This window comes from Bubalus kerabau, chromosome 11 (genome assembly GCF_029407905.1).
Source record: "Bubalus kerabau isolate K-KA32 ecotype Philippines breed swamp buffalo chromosome 11, PCC_UOA_SB_1v2, whole genome shotgun sequence".
In the NCBI taxonomy this organism is placed as follows: Eukaryota; Metazoa; Chordata; class Mammalia; order Artiodactyla; family Bovidae; genus Bubalus; species Bubalus kerabau.
In genome coordinates this window covers 98,992,123-99,017,226 of record NC_073634.1, presented here as the reverse complement: position 1 = coordinate 99,017,226, position 25,104 = coordinate 98,992,123, and the positions used below count along the sequence as shown (strand labels likewise).

The following is a 25,104-nucleotide window of genomic DNA, read 5'->3' as shown; positions in this document are numbered from 1 at the left end:
ACTCTGCTCAATGTCCTGTAATAATCTACATGGGAAAAGAATCTAGAAAAGAGTAGATAGATGTGTATGTGTAACTGAATCACAACTAACACAACACTGCAAACCAACTATACCCTGATATAAAATTTAAAATTTTTTAAATAAAAGAAAGATATGTCATGAAACAATCACAAATAAAATAATGTCTGGAACATGCCTAAACATAATCACATAATCAGGAGAGGGGATGAAAAGGTGGGAGAAGAGATGAAACAACTGGCCCGGTGTGTATAACTGCTGCATCTGGGTGACGGGTAATGATGCTCAGTGTACTGTTCTCTCCTGTATTTGTTTGAAACGGTCCATGATTTAAAAAGAAAATAAAGATGGTGATTACAAGACTGTGTGACTCTTTCAGAAGGGACAGAACACTATCCTTAAAAAGGTAACTTTTAACATATGGAAACTGTATCTCGATAAACCTGATACTAGAAAAACAGAAAAAGAGAAAACTGTTCCTTCTTTGGAGCAGAATTAAACCTTCCAGAAGTGAATTCAGGTTTTAGAGAATCTCAATATCATATCACTCTGAAAGGCTTTACGGCTATAACCCATAAGCATTTTCATTTTAAGGCAAAGTGTTTAGTTTCAAAAGAATATGCTAATCATAGACTAAGAACATATCCTAGGCTCTGTAAACAAGAATTGACAAGAAAATAATTCAAAAGATTGATTCTTCTTTTTTGTATGGGGAAGAACCCTTAAATGCAGACAGAGAAAACACTACCTGTATTTCAATAAAGAGAAAAAAAAAATACACAAATGCCTTGTCACATACAATTATCTCAGTTTTCCAGTTATTAACATACACACCATGTTAGAGCACGGAAGCTCCCTCCCATGAAGGGTGGGTGGATACGAATAACCGAACAGCAATCTTCCAGAGACATTCACCAGCAGTTACCTGCGATTTCTTGCAAGCGATCTTCATCAATGTTAGGGTCAAAATCACTTCCCAAGACATCCGTACTCCACGTCTCACTCACTGTTTCTGATATATCCCTGTCATCTGTCAGTCCCATCATGTCACGGATTTCAAACTTCCGGAGCTTATCATCAAGATTATCCTGCGTGGTAGCTAGCAAAAGCAAAATTAAGCACTTTAAAACTCACAGCATAGCTACCGTTTTTAAAATCAACTTTAAAGAACTTTATGTCTTTGAACTCCAACTTATATATTTGAACACGAACATTCAGCACACAGTACCAAAACACGAAATTATTCCCTCATGGATGTACTCTTTCCCTCTCTGAACCAAGCTCAACATATGTCCTCCCCGTTCTGGTCAGTTACTGTCTCTGCGTCCTCAGTAGTGTGACACTGTTCAAGAATTGGGATATATGCCCCTTTCTTCGAATTTGGACAGGCCTGGTAACTTGCTTTGTCCAAAGGGATAAAGAGGAAGTGAGCCAGCTGCGAGGTTAGGCCTCAAGAGATCTCACAAGCATCTGCTCTCTCTCTTCCTTGCTTCTGCCCCAAGGACAAGATGAAACCAGCTTTTTAGGGGAGGAGGAACCACACGGAACAAAGGAAAGGTCATCCTAGACGAGCCAGCTCCCCACTGACCAACAGATGCCCAGCTAAAATTAGCAGAGCTCCCTACTTTGACTACTGGTGATCCAAGATGCATGAGGGTCCAGATTCGATCAGGGAACTGCATCCCACAAGCTGTAACTAAGGGTCCTTCGTGCTGCAACCAAGACCTGGCATAGCCAAATAAATATTTTTTAAAAAGAATACCACAATCACCTAAAAGGTTTGTTAAAGAAGTGATATTCTTTCAACTTCCATCTTAAGCTAATATTATTTTAGGTTTCTGCTTTTTGCAGAAAATTTAATCCTAAATAACATAGTGACAAACTGATTCAGTAAAACTCAGCCATACTTTTATTCAACCCACATGTAACCTGACTGGCAACCCTCTTTTCCTTTCTAAAAAGAGATTAAACCATGATTTCTAGAAATGAGACATGGGAAATGCCTTTTCTTTTTTTTTCCTTTTTTCCTAACTCCTCAGGTGATTTTTACACCCACTGAAGTCATTGCCTCAAATCCAGTTGAGGGCAATAAACATTCCCATAAAATCCACCAGTGATCTTTTTCTACAAGGACAACAGGGATCCATCTGCTTTTCATCCTAACCTCACATTATCACCCTACTTGACAGTTCCTGAGAGAGTACTATGGTTTCCCAGCTCCTTGGCTTGCTTATACTATTAATATTACTTTACCTAGAGTATCTCTATAGTTTCAGCCAATGCCAATGCCAGCCAGGCTTCAAGGCTAGTATTTTCTCCCTATAAGCCTTTCCCTACACTTTGAACCACATGTATTTCTTACCCAGAACTGCCAATGCACTTTTATGATAATTTTAATCATTTGTGTACCATTTTCTCCCTATTCTAAGTTCCTTGAGCCCTCAGAATTTATCTTAGCACCCCTTAAAACTGAAATACTACAGAACTGAAATACCAAGTATTACACAATTCAAGCAATTCATTTTAATTCTTCTATGTAATTTAAGCCTAAATAATCCACTTAGCAACTAAATACTTTTATTTTTCTGGCTCCACTATGCAGCTTACAGGATCTGAGTTCCCCGACCAGGGATTAAAGCAGGCCATCACAGTGAAAGTGCCAAGTCCTAACTGCTGGGCTGCCAGGGAATTCCCAACCAAACACATTTTTAAGAACTGTAGGAACTATGAATAAATGCCAGTTTAATGGCCATTATATAATCAACTAAACACAGCCAACTCACAGGAAAACAGATTGCTTATTCTGTGACCAGGTAAATTCTCTGCTACTTGAGCAACTGAATTCGACCTCACTTTACCTTGCTCATGCTCTAATAGCTGTAGAGCTTCAACTCCATTACTCCCAGAAGGTCCTGCTCCAAGCTCTGACACAGATTCCCCCTCCAAGTCTAGTGAGGACACTGAATTAGAACGATTTGAAGGACCTAGAGAGATGTTTATACTGTGAGTGAACTTTACAAGACAGTCATGAGCCGCCATGTACTGTTTCATGCCTTGATAAGAAAATAAAAGACTGATTAAAGTGCTTTTAATGCTGTTACACCCTAAAAATAAACACACCCTTTAGCCAGAAATTCTGCTTTTAGACATTTATCCTAAGGAACTAATCAAACTCCATCTAAGGTTGCTTGTTGCAGGACTTCTTATAATGTCTACAAAGTGGAAACAATCTACTTGTGTAATCAGAGAAGAAAGTTTAAATATATTATGAGAAATGCCCATTTGAAGTTAAAGAAAGTAGCCATTAAAAACTATGTTATTTAAGAATGCTCAATTACAGAGGGAAATGTTATTGTTACACTGTTAAACCAAAAAAGCTGCAAAACAGCATAAGCCTAATTTTGCTGTAAATAAACCAAAATGTTAACTGTTATTAATAGAAAGGTAAGGTTACAGATGGTTCAATTTTTTCCCTTCATTCTCTAGAATGAATGTACATTACTTACATTTTTAAAAGTGGGGGGGGGGGGGGGGAGAAAAGTTATTACTGTTTATGTTATCCTAAAATGTTAATCAACTTGAAACTCTTTCATTAATAAAGCTTGTCCTTGCACATGGAGTGACATATTCTCACTTTACAATCTTGCCTTTTTATTTCCTTTTTAATTCCTATCCTATTTCCATTGTATCTTTCCGCTTCATTAAAAGGTTAAAAGTATACACAATGTCCTGAAATATTATGAGTCCATTTTTTCCATTTACACATGCATTAATCCCTCTAAAGGAGCTCTATAAGCTTTGGTATATTTTAATACTAGTGAAATAAAACTCGGTATTATTCAGGTCTCAATAAAGACATACATCTTCTCTACTTTATATGACCAAAGGTCTCTTGCCATCTTAATTTTATTCAGAGAAATCATCTTTACAGCCAACTGTTCAAGATCATTAGAGGAAAACTTCATTACTCTCCTCGGTGAGAGGCACAGATGGCATAATTATAATTTATAAGGCTCCTTTAAAGAACAGAAAACAAAATATTACTTGAATCACACAACTCCTTGAATGAAGTAACCCTTCACCTTCAGATATTCCTTCCAGATTATCACTGCACAGGGAGAAGCGCAAGGTTTTATCAGGTTTACCGTGGAGTTTGTTTTCATCAACAGGGACGTCTCCTTGTCCTCCATCTGAAAGCTGCATGTTGAGGACCTGAAAAATAAAATGCCATTAGTTTATCACAACGGAAAGATTGCTGATAAGAAAAACAAACCATGGCAAATGCATATTTAATTTCTTCTTAACATTAAATAATAGTTTTTTAACTAAAAACCCATTTACAGGGTCTAAGTGCCCCTGGGATGAAAGTACATCAAGAAGAACTGAAGAACTGAACCTATGCCTTTCCATGACCCTACTGGTGTCAGTCACTCAACAGGCAATCAGATGCCAATGGGCAGTTCAGGACTGCAGGAATCCGAGGCTTCAGGGTCAGCAGTCTGTCCCTGATGGTTCAGAGGTTAAGACTCCCAGCTTCCATTGCAGCGGGAATGGGTTCAATCTCAGGTTGGAGAACCAAAATCCCTCATGCTATACAGCATAGCCAAGAAAAAAAAAATCTAAATTTCTTAAGGTTAAGAGCTATAAGTAAGTGTGTGTAACAATACAATCATACCTCATTTTCTGACATCATCCCTGGAGTAAGCTGGGGACCTGTTCCTAAGGAAATGACCAACACCTCTTCTGGCTGCACCTCCTGGATGGTTTCTTGAGCTGATCCTTCATGGTCCATATGCAAGTCCATTAGCACATTAGTGCGACTTCTGCTCCGAGTTGCTAACAAAAAAATTTCAAGTATGATAATTTACAGAAAAAACAAAATGAAGAAAATGGCACATTAATACAAAAATATATTTTCTATTAATGTAGAACACTTGCGCATGCACAAAAAGACTGGTGAGAATGTGAATAAGAAAAAAATATATATGTCTTCCCAGGTACTCGTCTAGTGACTGACACAAACTCTCCTTCAAAACTGATCCACAGAAACAATGATCCATGTTCACCTGACAGGGAGTGACAGATTACACCTGCAGAACAGCAAACACGCCTCCATCACTTTAAGACTTGGGGGTGACAAGAAAAGCATTACTTTATTCTTTTACCTTTTCAAGGTATCTTCAACTACTTCTACAACATAATGACTTAACTGCCACAGGTCTCCCATACTCATAACTATACTCACAAGCATTAGAAAATTTCATATGGAAATCTCATAGCCATACAAAGTTATATGCATTAATTAGGCAACTGTTAATAAAACAGAATCAAAACATTGTTTTTTTCTGAACTGTATTAACCTCTTTTCAAAGATACAGAAGAGTTCTCTGTTTGAATACACATTTCCTTTCTGCTTTATGGGAACAGTCTGAACTAACGAAGGATCTAATTATTTTGTGGTGCTTTTTCCCCTGTCTATAAGTAAATAAGTAATAGCTTTAGAAAGTATTCCATCCTACAGATCTTGTAAGAACTTTGGAAACTGAAAGATTTAGATAGTTTGTGACAAATTCTCTATGAGTTTCAGTCCTCTGTGATAAGCTTCAGTTTTCTTTTAGAGGCCATTACAATTCGATACAACCAGAATACTAAATAGATACTCTTTCTGTACAAAATAAAAAACATAGACAAAGCCAAAACACTCAATAATAACAAAAGCCTTTCACCTTCAGTTTGAGTGAAAGCTGACCTACTTGAAGACAGAAATATAAACAATCATGTTCTCTCCACAATGCTGTAGATCAGTTCATCAATCACTCGAACTTTCAAAAACTCAAAGTACACACCAACTTCCAAAAGTCTAAAGCAGGTTTCACTCACACCTTTCTTCGCTGACTCTGTCTTCTCTTGAATTGTAAGCTTAAATTCAGCTTTATGAACAACTACACGAAATCTTACGGAATAAACTTTATAATTTGTAAAAATGCAAGTAATCAAAGTTCATGTAGCAATTTACATAAAGCAAAAGCAACATGCACATGGAGCACGATTTCATAAACTATTTCTTAAATAAAAGTTGTGTAAGAAGAGGAACAGCCTATTACCCACCAAACGGGGTTACTAGAGTAATATGAGCAGTAAGACTGGTGGCTGAGGAATCCCAGGCAGTGATGGCTGCTAACTGTTGTCCTGGGTTGCGAAGGCATTAAACAGAAAGAAAATCGACCCTCTGAATAACGGACATATCTCTTACAATAGGAAGTAAGTTCAACGACCAGGTCACACAACTGTACAAAATCACAACGGGCAAACATTTGAAGTTTACTTTCCATGATACTTTTCCTTTTATATCATGACACTTCTGAATGACAAGAAATGAAAGAACTAATGTACACGAGTGAATCATGGAAGAAAAAAAAATCTCTGGTTTACCAAACACCACTTGTTTCTTAATGCTAAAAATAAAAAAAGAAAAAACCCGACAAATACGACTATAATACTGAATGTCAAGTTTTACTTTTTTCTTTCTCTAGTTCTGAAAATTGACATTTTGGGATGACAAAAGCCAAAGACTTGAAGAATATGATGCCACATTCCTACTGATGTGTGTGCTCAGTCATGTCTGATTCTTTGTGACCCCGTGGACTGTAGCCCACCAGGCTCCTCTGTCTATGGAATTTTCCAGGCAAGGATACTGGAGTGGGTTACCATTTCCTACTCCAGGGGATCTTCCTGACCCAGGGATTGAATCCATGTCTCCTGTGTCTCCTGCATCGCAGGTGGATTCTTTACCACTAGGCCATCTGGGAAGCCCAGTTCTTAATATGCTTGACAAAATAAAATGAAAGTTTTGCCTGATTTCATAAAATAACAAAGATTTTAACTCAGTCATAAAAGATTGACTATTACTAATAATGAAAAATAGTAACTATATATTTTCAACTTTACCAATAGAAAACATCTAAAATAATGTTTTTATTATATCATTTAGAACTTTATGGAAAGAACAGGGCTACCTAATTCAAATAATGACTACTTAGAGCAAATCACATTTTCAAAATTGTCCAAGACACTGAAATATAAGTATACTGTAAGGGCCATGATTCCAATCAATTATGAAAAGTATGTCTAGATAAAGCTAAAGCCTACTGATGAATTTAACTAATCTGGTGCAATAATTTTTTAATGTTAAAACCTGAATTACTCCCAGTAAAAATGAAGAGAAGAGCTTCTCCAAATTATTGAAAACTATACCCCCAATCACTAAGCAATAGCCTAGCCTAATAAAGAAACATTAAATTTAAAGGAAAGCCTCAATATGAGAAATTCTCTTTACCTATAGGCAATCGATTCTTTTTATTTGCTGGAGTGGTTGCTGGAGACAGCTGAGGAGTACTGTAGGGGGTCATTTCCAGACTGCTGCTTTTTCCTGGCTTTGCCTGGGGTAGATTTGCCAGTAAGTTGTCAAGAGCCATTCTATCTTCTCTCAGTTGATCTCCAGACATCACACTCTTCATAAAATTCACCTGGCAAAAGTAAAAAGGACATTAGCTTGTGAGATCAATTTTTCAAACAGTGTATATTTCTCACACAATGTAATTCATCCACAGGTCTGCCCACGTTTAGATAAATGACTTTTGAGGGAAAAAAATTCTATTACAGAATAAAGCCATTACCAGAGTAATAAGCTGACTGTAGGTTATATAAACCACAGTTCTGCTCAACCCTTCCAGGAGATTAACGGAGGACATTGGCGGGGTCTCCACTGCACGGCCTCCAATCACAACATCAAGGAAAGCAGCAACACAGCTCTGTTCAAACAGGAGAAAAAAATCACTGTGAAACACTCTCCCTTTAAAGTAAGGGAACAGATGGGGACACATGTACACCCGTGGCAGACTCATGTCAATGTATGGCAAAACCAATACAATACTGTAATTAGCCTCCAATTAAAATAAATAAATTAAAAAAAATAAAGTAAGGGAACAAAATTTCTGATTAAGACAAACAAGCACGTAGAAAGCTTTTCTTCTTGAAAATTATATTAAACCCAATATTTGAAAAAAATTAAACTCTATAAATTGATATAAAATAATCAACAAGATAGTCTGGTATGTGAAATAGACATGAGGCCAACAGTACACACAGTCCTACCACTTGTAATTAGGAAAACATATTCCTAAAAATATATTAGGAATATACATATAGACTTCTTGAAGGACGCACAAAAGATTGGTAATATAAAGAACCTTTAGAAGAGGAAATGAAGGTTAGAGATCAGAGGTGGAAGGGAAACTTCACTACATAACCTTTGAATTTTAATCTAGGTTGAATGTACAGCCTACTAAAAATATGATAAATTTTTATTTAGTTAAATCAACTGAACAATGCCACGTTAAGTTATGAAATCCATTTAAAATTATCAATCATTGCTGATTCATATATTCATAGACTTAATTTTGTAACAATTTTTAAAAATCAAACTTTAAAAAATAATCTTAACAGCTGTTTGGCTCTCATTACAATGGCATCGCCTCAACATTTCAGCAAGTGAGCATTAGTAATCTTTGATGACATCTTCCTTTAAATGTTACTGATCCAACATTGTATCCTCTACAGCCAAACCAAGCATAATTGAAAAGAATATTTAATTTACACATCACTGAGAGATAAGCTTTAATAAAGAGAACAGTTAGATTCACTAATATTTTAGCAGAACTTTCCATACAGAGTCCTTTACATGACATAGGATCCGCTCTTACTTTGTCAAATTTTCCAAGGCTGCTCTTTGTCCGGGGATCTCCCTCTTCAGAGCCAGTCATTGCTAATTGCTGCAAAAGGCGGCCAACCTGAAACCCAGAACAGAGGTGGGAAGACGCAGGCTGGAGAGACAGTCCCCACTGTGAAAGCATCTCCATTCTACTCTAAAAATCTGTTTCATAAGAATATTCACACCACCTAACCAAACATACAAAATGGGATCCCCAATAAAATATGCATCTTGACTCTGTCAGCTTTTACTATATTTTAAGGACTTCTGTTTTTCACATTTTTATTTATTTATTTATTTTTGGCTAGACTGGGTCTTCATTGCCGCACAGGCTTTTTCTCTAGTTGCAATGAGCAGAGGCTACTCTTGAGTTGCAGTGCGGTAGCTTCTCTCGAGGCCGAGCACAGGCTCTAGAGTGCAAGGGCTCAGTAGTTGAGGTGCACGCATCCAGCTGCTTCCCAGCAAGTGGGATCTTCCCAGACCAGGGATCAAACCCGTGTCTCCTACACTAGCAGGCAGATTCTTTACCACTGAGCCACCAGGGAAGCCCACTGTATTTTATTATGTTTATACTGAGCTATAATGAATAAGTAGAAAATTTTGCTTTGTCTTTAATGCATATTATATCAACAATAGGAAATGAAGGTACATGACCTTTGTTTCTGCTGCTGTACTTACCGTATCTTTAAAAACTTAATTTGTAAAAGCTGACAAACTATCTCAAGTTATTATTAAGTACTTTTTTCTATAGTTCATAAAGTACTCAAGGTAAAAAATTTTTTCTAGACTTGAAAGCAAATAATTCCTACAGAACATAAGCTGTTTTGAAAGTAAATATTAAGTCTCAGAGCCAGATCCTTACTGCAAAAAGTGAACTGTTAATCTACTTTCTAAAGATATTTTGCTGAAAGTTATCATATAGCATCATCTTCAAATCTGGGACAATCCCTCTTTTTACTCATTTTGAAAGCATGTGATTCTATCTCTACTGGAATGACAAAAATAAAACTATAATGATGTTATCGTAAGAATAAATTTAGTGTTTCAGAGATGACAAAGAAATTCTAATTTTATTTCAGGAATGTCTATGTAATTTCTAAACACCCCAAAATGACAGAACTAATCATGAAAAAAAAGCTTATCATTAAAAAAAAAATCATCCAAAGATAAGACATATGGTATTCCAAATAAACTCTATCTTCTTCACAGTATTTCTGGGAATAACATATAATTAAAAGAATCCCTTGAGAAATAAAAACATGATTTCAGTAGTTCAGATGATTAGGGGGAAAAAAAGTGCTAACATAGATCCAAAAATCTTCTTTTGAAAACGTTTAGGTCCAGAAGAGTTTCAAATTTCAAAATCTGGAGATTTTAGAAAGGCTGGTAACATACATACGTAACATGCCCAGTACTTAGGGTGGCATCCTATAGTCAGATACATTAACATTCCCACAGCAAAACACAAATACCCATTAACACGAAATGGACTATAAATAGCCTCTTGTTAGTTCAGGATAGGTTTTGCTACCAAAGGAAGTATAAAAGACCCTCTAAGTTTTTAATCATTCTGGATTGTGAAATCATGGGAAAGGGATGGTGGCCTTGTTCTAGAAAATGGAATCATCTAAATATTTAAAGTGTGTGAGGACTCCATTTAAAAATGAACACAAAACTTAAGAAGCAAATATTTGGGACACTTTGGGGAAAAGAATGTTAAGAATATATGAACAATGTTATCATACTTTCCATTCCCACCCCAATGCCCAATCAACTGGTCTCACACTGAATGCCCAGCAAAAGCATACCTGCATCAGGTTAAATCTCGCCACCTCATTAATGGGAGCATCGGAGATTATTCCATACTGTTCTGGATTGACGACTGCAGGACAAATGAAGCAGGCCAACAGGAGGTCAGTGCACATGGCCCTGACCTCCCCAACTTCCAGTCTGTCTACACAGGAGAGAGTTTTGTACATCTGTGACACGATCCACCTCAGACTATGTGGGAAGCAGTAAGTGTTCTGTTTGAGATAACCAATAAATTTGTTCACCAAGGCCACAAGTTTGGCCTCATTGGAATCCACCATCTCTTGAACCTTCTGCCTAAACCTGTCTGAGCCTTTCTCGCCAAAGAGTTTTTCCTGTTGAGCGGGGGAGAACCTCTCAATCAGCTTGTTTGGGTCTGTCTCCAGGTGATCTTCGTCTTCAACAAGGAGTTGCATGATCGGCTCATGTAAAGTAGCTGTGAGGAAAAGTTTGGCAGAAAACAGTCCTTCAGAAAAAAGTTTAAATAAGATGCTGAAGGCACAGGTTCCTCTCCTCAAAAGTCGTCTGGGGTTGTCACTTTCTTTAAGTTCAAATTCAATCAAGTATCTCAACACCTGAAGGAGGTAGCTTTCATCTTCTTGCATAATGCAGTTGCCATAGAGAGAGGTAAAAACTGTGTAAATGACACTCTGTGTGTTCTCCTGATTAAGTTTCTCTCCAGCAACCAAGGAGGAGGCAATAAGACGAGGATTTTCCCTTAGTCGACTCAAGAATTCTCCATAAGCAGTCTCCTGAAATCCCAGTTGCTTATACCCATCAACAAACTGTGTGTCTTCCAAAATCTTAGCATGTTGGCAACATTCAGCAGGGGAAGCTTCAGCACTAAAAAAAAATGAGCAAACAAGCAAAATAATAAAATTAACAACAATAATAATATAACACATATACTATACTGAAGCATGGAAACATGAGTTGGTTACAGTCCCACCAATGAGATCACTAGGAATTGCTAAAATCTTTTAGACCACCAGCACCTGAATATGTAAAGAAAGTCAAAACCAAAAAGTACAAAGGAGAACAGATTTCTCATATTAAATCAGGTTCCATGAAAAATATTGAGAAATAACCGTTATTCTGATTTCTATCATTGAAGATTGTTGTTGTTGTTTAGTCGCTCAGTCATGTCCAACTCTTTGTGACCCCCATGGACTTCAGCACGTCAGGCTTCCCTGTCCTTCACCATTTCCCAGAGTTTGCTCAAACTCATGTCCACTGAGTCAGTGATGCCATCCAACCATCTCATCTTCTGTCGTCCCCTTCTCCTCCTGCCTTCTATCTTTCCCAGACCAGGGTCTTTTCCAATGAGTCAGCTCTTTGCATCAGTATTGGAGCTTCAGCTTCAGAATCAGTCCTTCCAATGAATATTCAGGGTTGATTTCCTTTAGGAGTGAAGATTAGTCCTGCATCTTTTTGAATTTCATATTTATGGAATCATACAGTATGTACTCTTCTATGTCTGTCTTCTTTTCTAGACAATATACCACAGCATCACTATTTCTAAACTTAAAAACTGCTTCTTGAGGGACTTCCCTGGTGGTCCAGTGGTTAAGAATCCACACTTCCGCTGCAGGGGGCATGAGTGCAATCCCTGGTTGGGGAACTAAGATCCCACATGCCCTGTGGTGCAGCCAAAAAAAAAAAAAAATTGCTTCTTGGAACAATAGAATAATGAAGTATTAACACAGTGAAAAGTGAGGTTTCTAAAACTGCTAAGTAGATACACAATAGCAAAACATGAAAATGTATATTTTAAATAATATTAGGAGAAAAGTAGGAAACAAGATAACTTACTCTCTATACAAGTAAAATGTTATATAATGCCAATGTACAAAATTAAACGCTGTGGTATAAAATATTAATGCTGAAGTTGTAATTCTCTACAACAGTGCTTAGGTCAATACGTTAATTAATAAACAATATAAGCAAATACTCACCATTGGGATGCTGATTTAAGTTATCTTAAACAATGCACTTTGTTAGAAATATATTTGTTTATTTGCAGTTAGCAGTTATGTAACTGCCATAAGCAGAATTAAAGCGGTTTATAAAATTTCTGAACTCAAAATCTTTTCTTTACCTGGTGATGATAAGCCGATCCAAATTAATTCTCTGTTGCTTAGCAATCCATGCTGTACGATACAACTTTTCGGCTGTCTTAAGTACATCTGCATTAAGCCTCTGAATGAGCTGTTTCTCAGAGTTCACGTATAAGCGTTCCTGCTTGAGGTGATGGGCCAGAGTATGAATATCTAGCTTCACCATCTTCAAATGTGGAGAAGGTACAAAGGCTGATCACTAAGAGTAAAAAAGAAAAAAAAATATTTTTATTTTCGGGTCTCTCTGCTCAAATGTCTATTGAGAAAGGTCTTCTAAAACAACTCATTCTGAAACAGAGAAAATCACTTCTTATTCCCTCTTCTGACCTTTTATTAAGCATTTGCCCCTACTCAGCATATATTACATGCATGTTCAAGATGCTTAGAGTGGGGTTTCCCCACTGAAAGGCAAGGACTGCCAAGACCAAGGCTTGTCTGCTTTGTCGACTTACAGCTGTAATTTCAGGGCTAAGGAGAGGGCTTGGCTCAGGCCAGGAGGTAAAGAAGTATTTGCCACAGGAATTAATGAAATCACACAATTCTTGTTCATCTAGTAGCTAAACAAACTGATAAAAATAGCACACATATTTTAGAGCATTATTATTTAAGCTATACCCTTGAAGTTAGAATGCCTGCCAGGCCACAAATGTTTTATATCAGCAATAGAAGCGTTTGTGGCCCAGATTGTCCAGACAGCAGTCAATAAGTTAGAAAAATGCTTCTCATTAAGAATTAAACATTAGTGGTGGGGAAGAGAAGGACTGGGAGTTCGGGATCAGCAGATGCAAACTGTTACATTCAGGATGAATAAACAAGGTCCCGCTGTATCGCACAGGGAACTATATTCAAAGCCCTGCGATAAACCGTAATGGGAAAGAATACTCATATCTGAGTTACTTCACAACATTGTACATCAATGCGGAATTTATACTTGAATATGTTGAATTTACATTTAAATCAATGTTGAATCTATACCTGAATAAAAAATTTTTTAAAGAATTAAACATTAAGATTGTATACTTAAAAGCTGTTATGAGAGTAAAGCTTTAAATGATCTCATCATAATAACAAGAAAATGGTAATTACATGAGGTGAAGGATGCATTAACTAACTTCACTGTGGCAAACTTTTGCAATATATGTGTACCAAATCGTTATAAACTTAAACTTACACAATGCTATGTCAATTATACTTCAATAAAGTTGTGGGGACAGCTGTCCCCCTCCAAATAAAAACAAATTTTAAGAAAAGGAATATATTAAAAATCTTTTTAAAAATGTCCCAACCAAACAAATTCATAATGGATTTATTTGGAATTGATAAACTATAATTTGCAGTGAATTCAGATTTGGAAAGAGGAACGTAGCCCACAGAACTCTCAATATGTTTACAGATCCAATGAAAATGCTTATATATATGAAATCAGTATTTTTGTGCTAAGACTTAAAAAAATACCAAGAATTAAACATTATGAGAGTCAATGAAAATACATTTAAAGCCACTTTTAAATTTAAATAATGAAATGGATTCAACAATTTTTAAAATAAGTTTGATTTCAGAAATTTTTAACCTTTATTTTAATGAACTACTGATTTCTGGGGAAGTTTCTGGTATTATCATCTAACCTGAATTTAACTGCTTTCAAAAAAACACTTTCTTGTACTTTATCAATTACCTAGCAAATTATTTCGGAGAAGGAAATGGCACCCCATTCCAGGACTCTCGCCTGGAAAATCCCATGGACGGAGGAGCCTGGTGGGCTGCAGTCCATGGGGTCACTGAGGGTCGGACACGACTGAGCGACTTCACTGTCACTTTTCACTTTCATGCACTGGAGAAGGAAACGGCAACCCACTCAGTGTTCTTGCCTGGAGAATCCCAGTGACGGGGGAGCCTGGTGGGCTGCTGTCTATGGGGTCACACAGAGTTGGACACGACTGAACTGACTTAGCAGCAGCGGCGGCAAACTATTTCAAGTCTCCTGTATTAAGACCCTCAGACTGCTTTCCTCTCAAAGATTTTAAATATGTCTACTTCACCAAGATGATTCGTTATTAAGTCACAAAAACATCCATGTATATTCAAAAAAACGGGTGCCAAACATATATAATCTTATTAACTCAGTCTAAAGAAAACACACATGACTTTGTAATCTTCCACGAGGGAATTCTGGAGAAGGCAATGGCACCCTACTCCAGTTTTCTTGCCTGGAAAATCCCATGGATAGAGGAGCCAGGTCGGCTGCAGTCCATGGGGTCGCAAAGAGTCGGACACGACTGAGCGACTTCACTCTCACTTTTCACTTTCATGCATTGGAGAAGGAAATGGCAACCCACTCCAGTGTTCTTGCCTGGAGAATCCCAGGGATGGCGGAGCCTGGTGGGCTGCTGTCTATGGGGTCGCACAGACTCGGACATGACTGAAGCGACTTATTAGAAGTAGTAGTAGTATGAGGGAATTCTAACATCCTCTAGGGGGCTCTAAATCCACAGACTAAGAACAGAATCACTGAACAAATGGTTGTAATTATGAGAAGTATTATAGTTAATGAAAATAAAACTGAAACGGGCTCTTAAACATCTCTATGTGTCATTAATAGTTCTGTTACCTTGGGTACATAATGCATATTCTCTAAACTTCAGGCTTTTTTCTCCTAAAACGTGGACGCAATACCTATATTTATTTTGTGCCTGGCATGAGTAACACATTAGGTACAAGGGATACAAAAAAAAAGATAAAACCTAGTCCTCAAGGACTTTCTAATTTAATAGAACCCCCATTCTATTAGACATACAAGTTAGTGGCTGCCCCCAAATATGGATAATATGCTGAAGGCTGTACAATGTAGAGCAGGGACAAAAGAGAAGGAGTGACGGAGAAGTTATGTACCCGAGTCGGGTCTTCAAAGACAAGTATTTGGGCGGGGAGGCAAGGGTGGGATAAGAATTTGCCAGAAAAAAAGAGGATTTCCTCAGCGATCAATGCAAAGAAATAGAGGAAAACAACAGAATGGGAAAGACTAGAGCTCTCTTCAAGAAAATTAGAGATACCAAGGGAACATGTCATGCAAGGATGGGCTCGATAAAGGACAGAAATGGTATGGACCTAACAGAAGCAGAAGATATTAAGAAGAGGTGACAGGAATACACAGAAGAACTGTACAAAAAAGATCTTCATAACCCAGAAAACCACGATGGTGTGATCACTCACTTAGGGCCAGAGATTCTGGAATGTGAAGTCAAGTGGGCCTTAGAAAGCATCACTACGAACAAAGCTACTGGAGGTGATGGAATTCCAGGTGAGCTATTTCAAATCCTGAAAGATGATGCTGTGAAAGTGCTGCACTCAATATGCCAGCAAATTAGAAAACTCAGCAGTGGCCACAGGACTGGAAAAGGTCAGTTTTCATTCCAATCCCAAAGAAAGGCAATGCCAAAGAATGCTCAAAATACCGCACAATTGCACTCATCTCACACGCTAGTAAAGTAATGCTCAAAATTCTCCAAGCCAGGCTTCAGCAATATGTGAACTGTGACTTCCTGATATTCAAGCTGGTTTTAGAAAAGGCAGAGGAACTAGAGATCAAATTGCCAACATCCACTGGATCATGGAAAAAGCAAGTGAGTTCCAGAAAAACATCTATTTCTGCTTTATTGACTATGCCAAAGCCTTTGACTGTGTGGATCACAAGAAACTGTGGAAAATTCTGAAAGAGATGGGAATGCCAGACCACCTGACCTGCCTCTTGAGAAATCTGTATGCAGGTCAGGAAGCAACAGTTTGAACTGGACATGGAACAACAGACTGCTTCCAAATAAGAAAAGGAGTACTTCAAGGCTATATATTGTCACCCTGCTTATTTAACTTCTATGCAGAGTACATCATGAGAAATGCTGGATGGGAAGAAACATAAGCTGGAATCAAGATTGCTGGGAGAAATATCAATAACCTCAGATATGCAGATAACACTACCCTTATGGCACAAAGTGAAGAGGAACAAAAAAAGCCTCTTGATGAAAGTGAAAGTGGAGAGTGAAAAAGCTGGTTTAAAGGTCCACATTCAGAAAACAAAGATCATGGCATCTGGTCCCATAGCTTCATGGGAAATAGATGGGGAAACAGTGGAAACAGTGTCAGACTTTATTTTTTGGGGCTCCAAAATCACTGCAGGTGGTGACTGCAGCCATGAAATTAAAAGATGCTTACTCCTTGGAAGGAAAGTTATGACCAACCTAGATAGCATATTCAAAAGCAGACACATTACTTTGCCAACAAAGGTCTGTCTAGTCAAGGCTATGGTTTTTCCTGTGGTCATGTATGGATGTGAGAGTTGGACTGTGAAGAAGGCTGAACGCCAAAGAATTGATGCTCTTCAACTGTGGGGTTTGAGAAGACTCTTGAGAGTCCCTTGGACTGCAAGGAGATTCAACCAGGCCATTCTGAAGGAGATCAGCCCTGGGATTTCTTTGGAAGGAATGATGCTAAAGCTGAAACTCCAGTAACTTTAGCCACCTCATGCGAAGAGATGACTCCTTGGAAAAGACTCTGATGCTGGGAGGGATTGGGAGCAGGAGGAGAAGGGGACGACAGAGGATGAGATGGCTGGATGGCATCACTGACTCGATGGACGTGAGTCTGAGTGAACTCCGGGAGATGGTGATGGACAGGGAGGGCTGGCGTGCTGTGATTCATGGGGTCGCGAAGAGTCGGTCACAACTGAGTGACTGAACTGAATTGCGACTTCCAGATAAACAGAGCCAATCAAGCAAAAGCACAGAGGTGTGTGATATTCAGAGAACTACACATGACTTCCTACAGTTTGAGGGCATGTGTGTTTGTGTGTGTTAAGAGTGAGGTGGAGGCAGAGGACTCAATGTATAATGAGATAAGGCTACAGACAGACTGCACGCAGAACCCAGTGTTAAGAAACTGGACTGTGAAAAGAAAGAAAAGAAAAGAAAAAGAAACTGGACTGTAGGAGACGGGGAAAGAGTTTAAATGGATTAACATGATTAAATTTATATTTGAGAACATAAACTCTGGCAGTCAGGAGAAAGAGGAGATAGGGATGAACTAGATGAAGAAACACTACAAACTTGATAGGCAAGAAATACTGCAGTGGCAGTGGAAGGAATCGGACAGATGTGACAGACACTGGAGGCGAAAATCCTAGCTTGCTGACACTTATACATGGAGATGGCGAGGCCGGTGTTTCCAACTCTGGTGACAAGGGTTGGCTGTGGCGGTATACACCAGAATTGAGTATTATGTGAGAAAACCACTTTATAAACTGAAAATTGTGCCTGGTGTGGCTCTAAGAACTTTACACACTTCATCCTCACAACATCCCTCTGAGATAGGAACTTTGCAGCAAAGCGAATTAAGGCTCAGGGACGTTAAGTAACTTGCATGAGGCCAAGTGGGTGAGAGGTGACAGAGCCAGTACATTTTACTATTTCCCTGACCTCTACAAGAATGGCTCAGAAAAATCCTGTGGTTACACAGGAGAACACTGTATTTTTCAGAGATGCACGCTCAGGTATGTAGAAATGAAGTGTCAGGATATCTGGAACTCACTTGTACATGGTCCAAAAAAAATTAAAAGATTTGTAAAACACTGAAAAATATGAACACAGTTGAATGAATCCGGTTGATGGGCATACGGTGATCAATGTACTACTCTTCAACAGTTTCTTTATGTTAGAAGTTTTCCATAATAAAATGACAGAGGAAAATATTTTGGCACTTCTCAAACTGTACCTTTCTTGCTGCCTTAATACAACTTAACAAAATATCTTATCAACTATTGTTGGAACCTAGCCAGGCCCCCTAATCTCAAGGAGCTCACAGTCCAACTAGAACTGAAATTCTGTTCAAGATAGGATGCATAAAATGTTTCCAACGACATAGCAAAATGTGAGCCAATCTATGCAATTTAGAAGCCAAAACCTTCAAGTAAACCCTCACTTAAAAAAAAAATTAACACATGGCCGCTACTGAGACCCGGCATGACCAAATAAATAAATATTTAAACATAAAAAAAAATCACGTGAAGGTAATGCTTCAAATATCTGAACAAGAACTCACCTTCTAAACCCTTCGATAGCCCAAAATGTCTTCAAAGACATTTTTGTGAACATATTTTAAATAAATCCAGAACACTAGGTAAACTTGCTAAGCATTTTCCTTCAAGTTCATCAGACTATATGACCTACTATTACCCATCCTTACTGCTATCATGTACTACAGTCTCTCTCCTTCCCCTACAACTCTCAAACTCCAAAGATCATTTGACCCCACCAAGAATTTCAAGCCATTAAGCCTATTTTATATATATATATATATATATATGTTTTTTTTTTTTAAACTAACCTTCAGCCTCCTCCTGTCCCTGCTTCCCTCCTTACCCAACTAGCATAAACCCCATAGTCAATCATTATGATCACTTGCCGAATGCACTCTCAACTTGCTCCGTGCATGCATGCTAAGTTGCTTTAGTCGTGTCCGACTCTTTGTGACCCTATGGACTGTAGCCTGCCAGGCTCCTCTGTCCATGGGATTCTCCAGGCAAAAATACTGGACTGGGTTGTGCTCCTCCAGGGGATCTTCCCGACCCAGGGATCAAACCTGCATCTAGTACATCTCCCTGCACTGGCAGGCAGGTTCTTTATCACTAGTGCTGCCTGGGAAGCCCGCAATTTGCCCTCACTTGACTAACCCTCAATTCCAGTTAAATCTAATGCTCTCCCAACTCCTACTTTATACCTGTGAATGAGAAAACCGACATACACAACCACGCTAGCATCACTTCAAACTCACAATCACAAGCCCTACACGGGCCCTCACTGATGCACGGCACACGCACTGGTACGCCCCCAAGTCCCTCCACCACTCCCCAATCCCCCAGGCAATGAATCCATACCATCCTCTCTCCTCAGATCTCCAACCTCTTCCCCTCTCCTTATTCTCAGCCCCTTGCCTCCTACTTCACTGAGAAAACTGAAGCATCGGAAGCGATTTTCCACAGGCTCCCTGCTTCGGTCTTTGCTCTCAGCCTATTCTCAACACAGTGAGCCTAAGTGAAAGCCTGTGAAAGCCTAAGTCAAATCACATCATTGTACTCAAAATCCTCCAAAAGCTTTTTTTCTTGGCTCTCCATGGTCTACCTCTATGCCCCTTTAGCTCTCTGACTTCACCTCCTATTACCAGACCATATAACTTACCATCCAAACTGGGACACTACTGGGAATGAAAGCAGACACTATTAATAATTTCATCAAGACACACAAAGAAGGACATTAGATCACTCTCCTATCAACCCCCACATTCATTCTATTTCAGCCAGATTCTCAAACCTGCCGGGCATACTTCCACTCCAGTATCTTCGCACCTGCTTCCCACCCGGGTCTCTTACTTCCTTTGGGTCTTAGAGTCATCTTCAGTGAAGTCTTTCTCGTCCACCCTACCTAAAATCCCAACCCTCACTCTGTCACAGGCTCATTTTATGTCTCCCTGATTTCACTTTTCTTGTTCAGTTCAGTCACTCAGTCGTGTCCAACGCTTTGCAAACCCCATGGACTGGAGCACACCAGACTTCCCTGTCCATCACCAACTCCCGGAGCTTGCTCAAACTCATGTCTCTTGAATTGGTGATGCCATCCCATCATCTCAACCTCTGCTGTCCCCTACCCCTCCTGCCTTCAATCTTTCCCAGCATCAGGGTCTTTTCCAATGAGACAGTTCTTCGCATCAGGTGGCCAAAGTACTGGAGCTTCAGCTTCAGCATCAGTCCTCCCAATGAATATTCAGGACTGATCTCAGGATTGACTTGTTAGCACTGGTTACTATACATTTCACTTATCTATCTTATGCATTCACCATCTCCCCAAGAAAATATACACTCCCTAGGAGGAGGGATTTATGCCCAATTTGTTTCCAGTTCTGTTCACACTGACTAGAATCCATCACATCATGCACATCAGTACACATCTGCTGAATGAATATAGGAATGAAAAAGAGGCATTTCAGTAACATATTCATGTTAGAAACCTCGTAAGTAGAGGTAGAAATAACATAGGAAGAACAAGCATGTAGTCTCTGATGGACAGGAAAAGAGGAGAGGTAAATACTATGAGAAGAATCAATAAATGTTAACTACAATAAGCACATTGTACTGAAAACATTAAAAATACTACACGCTCAAAATTCACATTTATTCCTTACTTTTAGAGTATTATTTGTCTATACAAACCCTCTTATGCCTCTTCTTTTTATTTTCAATTCACCTTCATCCTATTTGTTCCTTTACATTTTCAAGGCCTAGCTCAACGAAATCTTCCTTCCCAACCATACAGTCTGCCCCACTGATAAATTCCAACTTTGAACTCCTAAAGCAGTGCTTATTCATGCCATTAAATCGGAACTGTTATTTTTTGTTTTCATCTTTAATGTCTATTTTCCTTCCAGCAAGAATGAAGGGTCCCCTCAAAGGATGACAATTCTCTCTTAGACCTATGTATGCCCAGCCCCCAATACCAAGCCAAACACAGAAGTTCTCATATAGTTTTGCTAACTGCATTATCACAAGTCGCTCTGAGAAAAAGAACTTAAGTAAAAATCAAAGAATTTTTTAATTAACTTTAGGTATATCTCAAAGTAACAAACTGGTTTTTCCCCCCTGAAAGCTGCAAGCATTTTCAAAGTTGATACTGCTGCTAAGTCACTTCAGTCGTGTCCGACTCTGCGACCCCATGGACTGCAGCCTACCAGGCTTCTCCGTCCACGGGATTCTCCAGGCAAGAACACTGGAGTGGGTTGCCAGTTCCTTCTCAAAGTTAGATAGTTTCTTTTTGGAGGGGTCAATAATTGAACTTTGAAAATCTATATTAACCTCAGTTCCACTTAACCACATTTTCTACAAAAATAAAATTATACCTATGCGTAGGAGAAGGCAATGGCACCCCACTCCAGTACTCTTGACTGGAAAATCCCATGGATAGAGGAGCCAGGTCGGCTGCAGTCCATGGGGTCACGAAGAGTCGGACACGACTGAGTGACTTCACTCTCACTTTTCACTTTCATGCATTGGAGAAGGAAATGGCAACCCACTCCAGTGTTCTTGCCTGGAGAATCCCAGGGATGGCGGAGCCTGGTGGGCTGCTGTCTATGGGGTCGCACAGACTCGGACATGACTGAAGCGACTTATTAGAAGTAGTAGTAGTATGAGGGAATTCTAACATCCTCTAGGGGGCTCTAAATCCACAGACTAAGAACAGAATCACTGAACAAATGGTTGTAATTATGAGAAGTATTATAGTTAATGAAAATAAAACTGAAACGGGCTCTTAAACATCTCTATGTGTCATTAATAGTTCTGTTACCTTGGGTACATAATGCATATTCTCTAAACTTCAGGCTTTTTCTCCATAAAACGTGGACACAATACCTATATTTATTTTGTGCCTGGTATGAGCAACACATTAGGTACAAGGGATACAAAAAAAAAGATAAAACCTAGTCCTCAAGGACTTTCTAATTTAATAGAACCCCCATTCTATTAGACATACAAGTTAGTGGCTGCCCCCAAATATGGATAATATGCTGAAGGCTGTACAATGTAGAGCAGGGACAAAAGAGAAGGAGTGACGGAGAAGTTAGGTACTCGAGTCTGGTCTTCAAAGACAAGTATTTGGGCGGGGAGGCAGGGGTGGGATAAGAATTTGCCAGAAAAAAAGAGGATTTCCTCAGCGATCAATGCAAAGAAATAGAGGAAAACAACAGAATGGGAAAGACTAGAGCTCTCTTCAAGAAAATTAGAGATACCAAGGGAACATGTCATGCAAGGATGGGCTCGATAAAGGACAGAAATGGTATGGACCTAACAGAAGCAGAAGATATTAAGAAGAGGTGGCAAGAATACACAGAACTGTACAAAAAAGATCCTCACGACCCAGAAAACCACGATGGTGTGATCACTCACCTAGGGCCAGAGATTCTGGAATGTGAAGTCAAGTGGGCCTTAGAAAGCATCACTACGAACAAAGCTACTGGAGGTGATGGAATTCCAGGTGAGCTATTTCAAATCCTGAAAGATGATGCAGTGAAAGTGCTGCACTCAATATGCCAGCAAATTAGAAAACTCAGCAGTGGCCACAGGACTGGAAAAGGTCCGTTTTCATTCCAATCCCAAAAAAGGCAATGCCAAAGAATGCTCAAAATACCGCACAATTGCACTCACCTCACACGCTAGTAAAGTAATCCTCAAAATTCTCCAAGCCAGGCTTCAGCAATACATGAACCGTGAAGTTCCTGATGTTCAAGCTGGTTTTAAAAAGGCAGAGAACCAGAGATCAAATTGCCAACATCCGATGGATCATGGAAAAAGCAAGTGAGTTCCAGAAAAACATCTATTTCTGCTTTATTGACTATGCTAAAGCTTTGACTCTGTGGACCACAATAAACTGTGGAAAATTCTGAAAGAGATGGAATACCAGACCACCTGACCTGGCTCTTAAGAAATCTGTATGCAGGTCAGGAAGCAACAGTTCAAACTGGACATGGAACAACAGACTGGTTCCAACAGGAAAAGGAGTACTTCAAGTCTGTATATTGTCACCCTGCTTATTTAACTTCTATGCAGAGTACATCATGAGAAATGCTGGACAGGAAAAAACACAAGCTGGAATCAAGACTGCCGGGAGAAATATCAATAACCTCAGATATGCAGCTGACACCACCCTTATGGCAGAAAGTGAAGAGGAACTAAAAAGCCTCTTGATGAAGGTGAAAGAGGAGAGTGAAAAAGTTGGCTTAAAGCTCAACATTCAGAAAATGAAGATCATGGCATCTGGTCCCATCACTTCATGGGAAACAGATGGGGAAACAGTGTCAGACTTTATTTTTTTGGGCTCCAAAATCACTGCAGATGGTGACTGCAGCCATGAAATTAAAAAACGCTTACTCCTTGGAAGGAAAGTTATGACCAACCTAGATAGCATATTCAAAAGCAGAGACATTACATTGCCAACAAAGGTCCGTCTACTCAGGGCTATGGTTTTCCCTGTGGTCATGTATGGAAGTGAGAGTTGGATGTGAAGAAGGCTGAGTGTCAAGGAAGTGATGCTTTTGAACTGTGGTGCTGGAGAAGACTTTTGAGAGTCCCTTGGACTGCAAGGAGATCCAACCAGTCCATTCTGAAGGAGATCAGCCCTGGGATTTCTTTGGAGGGAATAATGCTGAAGCTGAAACTCCAGTACTTTGGCCACCTCATGCAAAGAGTTGACTCCTTGGAAAAGACTCTGATGCTGGGAGGGATTGGGGGCAGGAGGAGAAGGGGACGACAGAGGATGAGATGGCTGGATGGCATCACTGACTCGATGGACGTGAGTCTGAGTGAACTCCGGGAGATGGTGATGGACAGGGAGGGCTGGCGTGCTGCGATTCATGGGGTCGCAAAGAGTCGGACAGGACTGAGTGACTGAACTGAACTGAACTGAGACTTTCAGATACACAGAGCCAATCAAGCAAAAGCACAGAGGTGTGTGATATTCAGTGAACTACACATGACTTCCTACAGTTTGGGGGCATGTGTGTGTTAAGAGTGAGGTGGAGGCAGAGGACTCAATGTATAAGGAGATAAGGCTACAGACAGACTGCACGCAGAACCCAGTGTTAAGAAACTGGACTGTAAAAAAAAAAGAAAAGAAAAGGAAAAGAAACTGGACTGTAGGAGACGGGGAAAGAGTTTAAATGGATTAACATGATTAAATTTATATTTGAGAACATAAACTCTGGCAGTCAGGAGAAAGAGGAGATAGGGATGAACTAGATGAAGAAACACTACAAACTTGATAGGCAAGAAATACTGCAGTGGCAGTGGAAGGAATCGGACAGATATGACAGACACTGGAGGCGAAAATCCTAGCTTGCTGACACTTATACATGGAGATGGCGAGGCCGGTGTTTCCAACTCTGGTGACAAGGGTTGGCTGTGGCGGTATACACCAGAATTGAGTATTATGTGAGAAAACCACTTTATAAACTGAAAATTGTGCCTGGTGTGGCTCTAAGAACTTTACACACTTCATCCTCACAACATCCCTCTGAGATAGGAACTTTGCAGCAAAGCGAATTAAGGCTCAGGGACGTTAAGTAACTTGCATGAGGCCAAGTGGGTGAGAGGTGACAGAGCCAGTACATTTTACTATTTCCCTGACCTCTACAAGAATGGCTCAGAAAAATCCTGTGGTTACACAGGAGAACACTGTATTTTTCAGAGATGCACGCTCAGGTATGTAGAAATGAAGTGTCAGGATATCTGGAACTCACTTGTACATGGTCCAAAAAAAATTAAAAGATTTGTAAAACACTGAAAAATATGAACACAGTTGA

General features: G+C 39.3%; 1 protein-coding gene across 5 annotated transcripts in view; it reads right to left on the bottom strand.

Annotated features, from left to right (window-relative positions):
• The window catches only part of GAPVD1 (GTPase activating protein and VPS9 domains 1), a 74,332-nt gene that overhangs the window by 30,020 nt on the left and 19,208 nt on the right, over positions 1-25,104 (bottom strand). For 3 of the 5 annotated variants that reach the window (XM_055541137.1, XM_055541139.1, XM_055541141.1), the window contains exons 2-10: positions 12,696-12,913; positions 10,597-11,440; positions 8,781-8,867; positions 7,695-7,829; positions 7,355-7,544; positions 4,694-4,854; positions 4,101-4,230; positions 2,877-3,002; positions 944-1,117 (exon numbers count right to left, since the gene is read on the bottom strand). In XM_055541137.1, coding sequence (XP_055397112.1) covers positions 944-1,117; positions 2,877-3,002; positions 4,101-4,230; positions 4,694-4,854; positions 7,355-7,544; positions 7,695-7,829; positions 8,781-8,867; positions 10,597-11,440; positions 12,696-12,880 — 2,032 coding nt within the window. In that variant the 5' untranslated portion in view covers positions 12,881-12,913. The remainder of the gene's footprint in view (positions 1-943; positions 1,118-2,876; positions 3,003-4,100; positions 4,231-4,693; positions 4,855-7,354; positions 7,545-7,694; positions 7,830-8,780; positions 8,868-10,596; positions 11,441-12,695; positions 12,914-25,104) is intronic. The other 2 variants (XM_055541138.1, XM_055541140.1) reach the window with 1 other exon arrangement.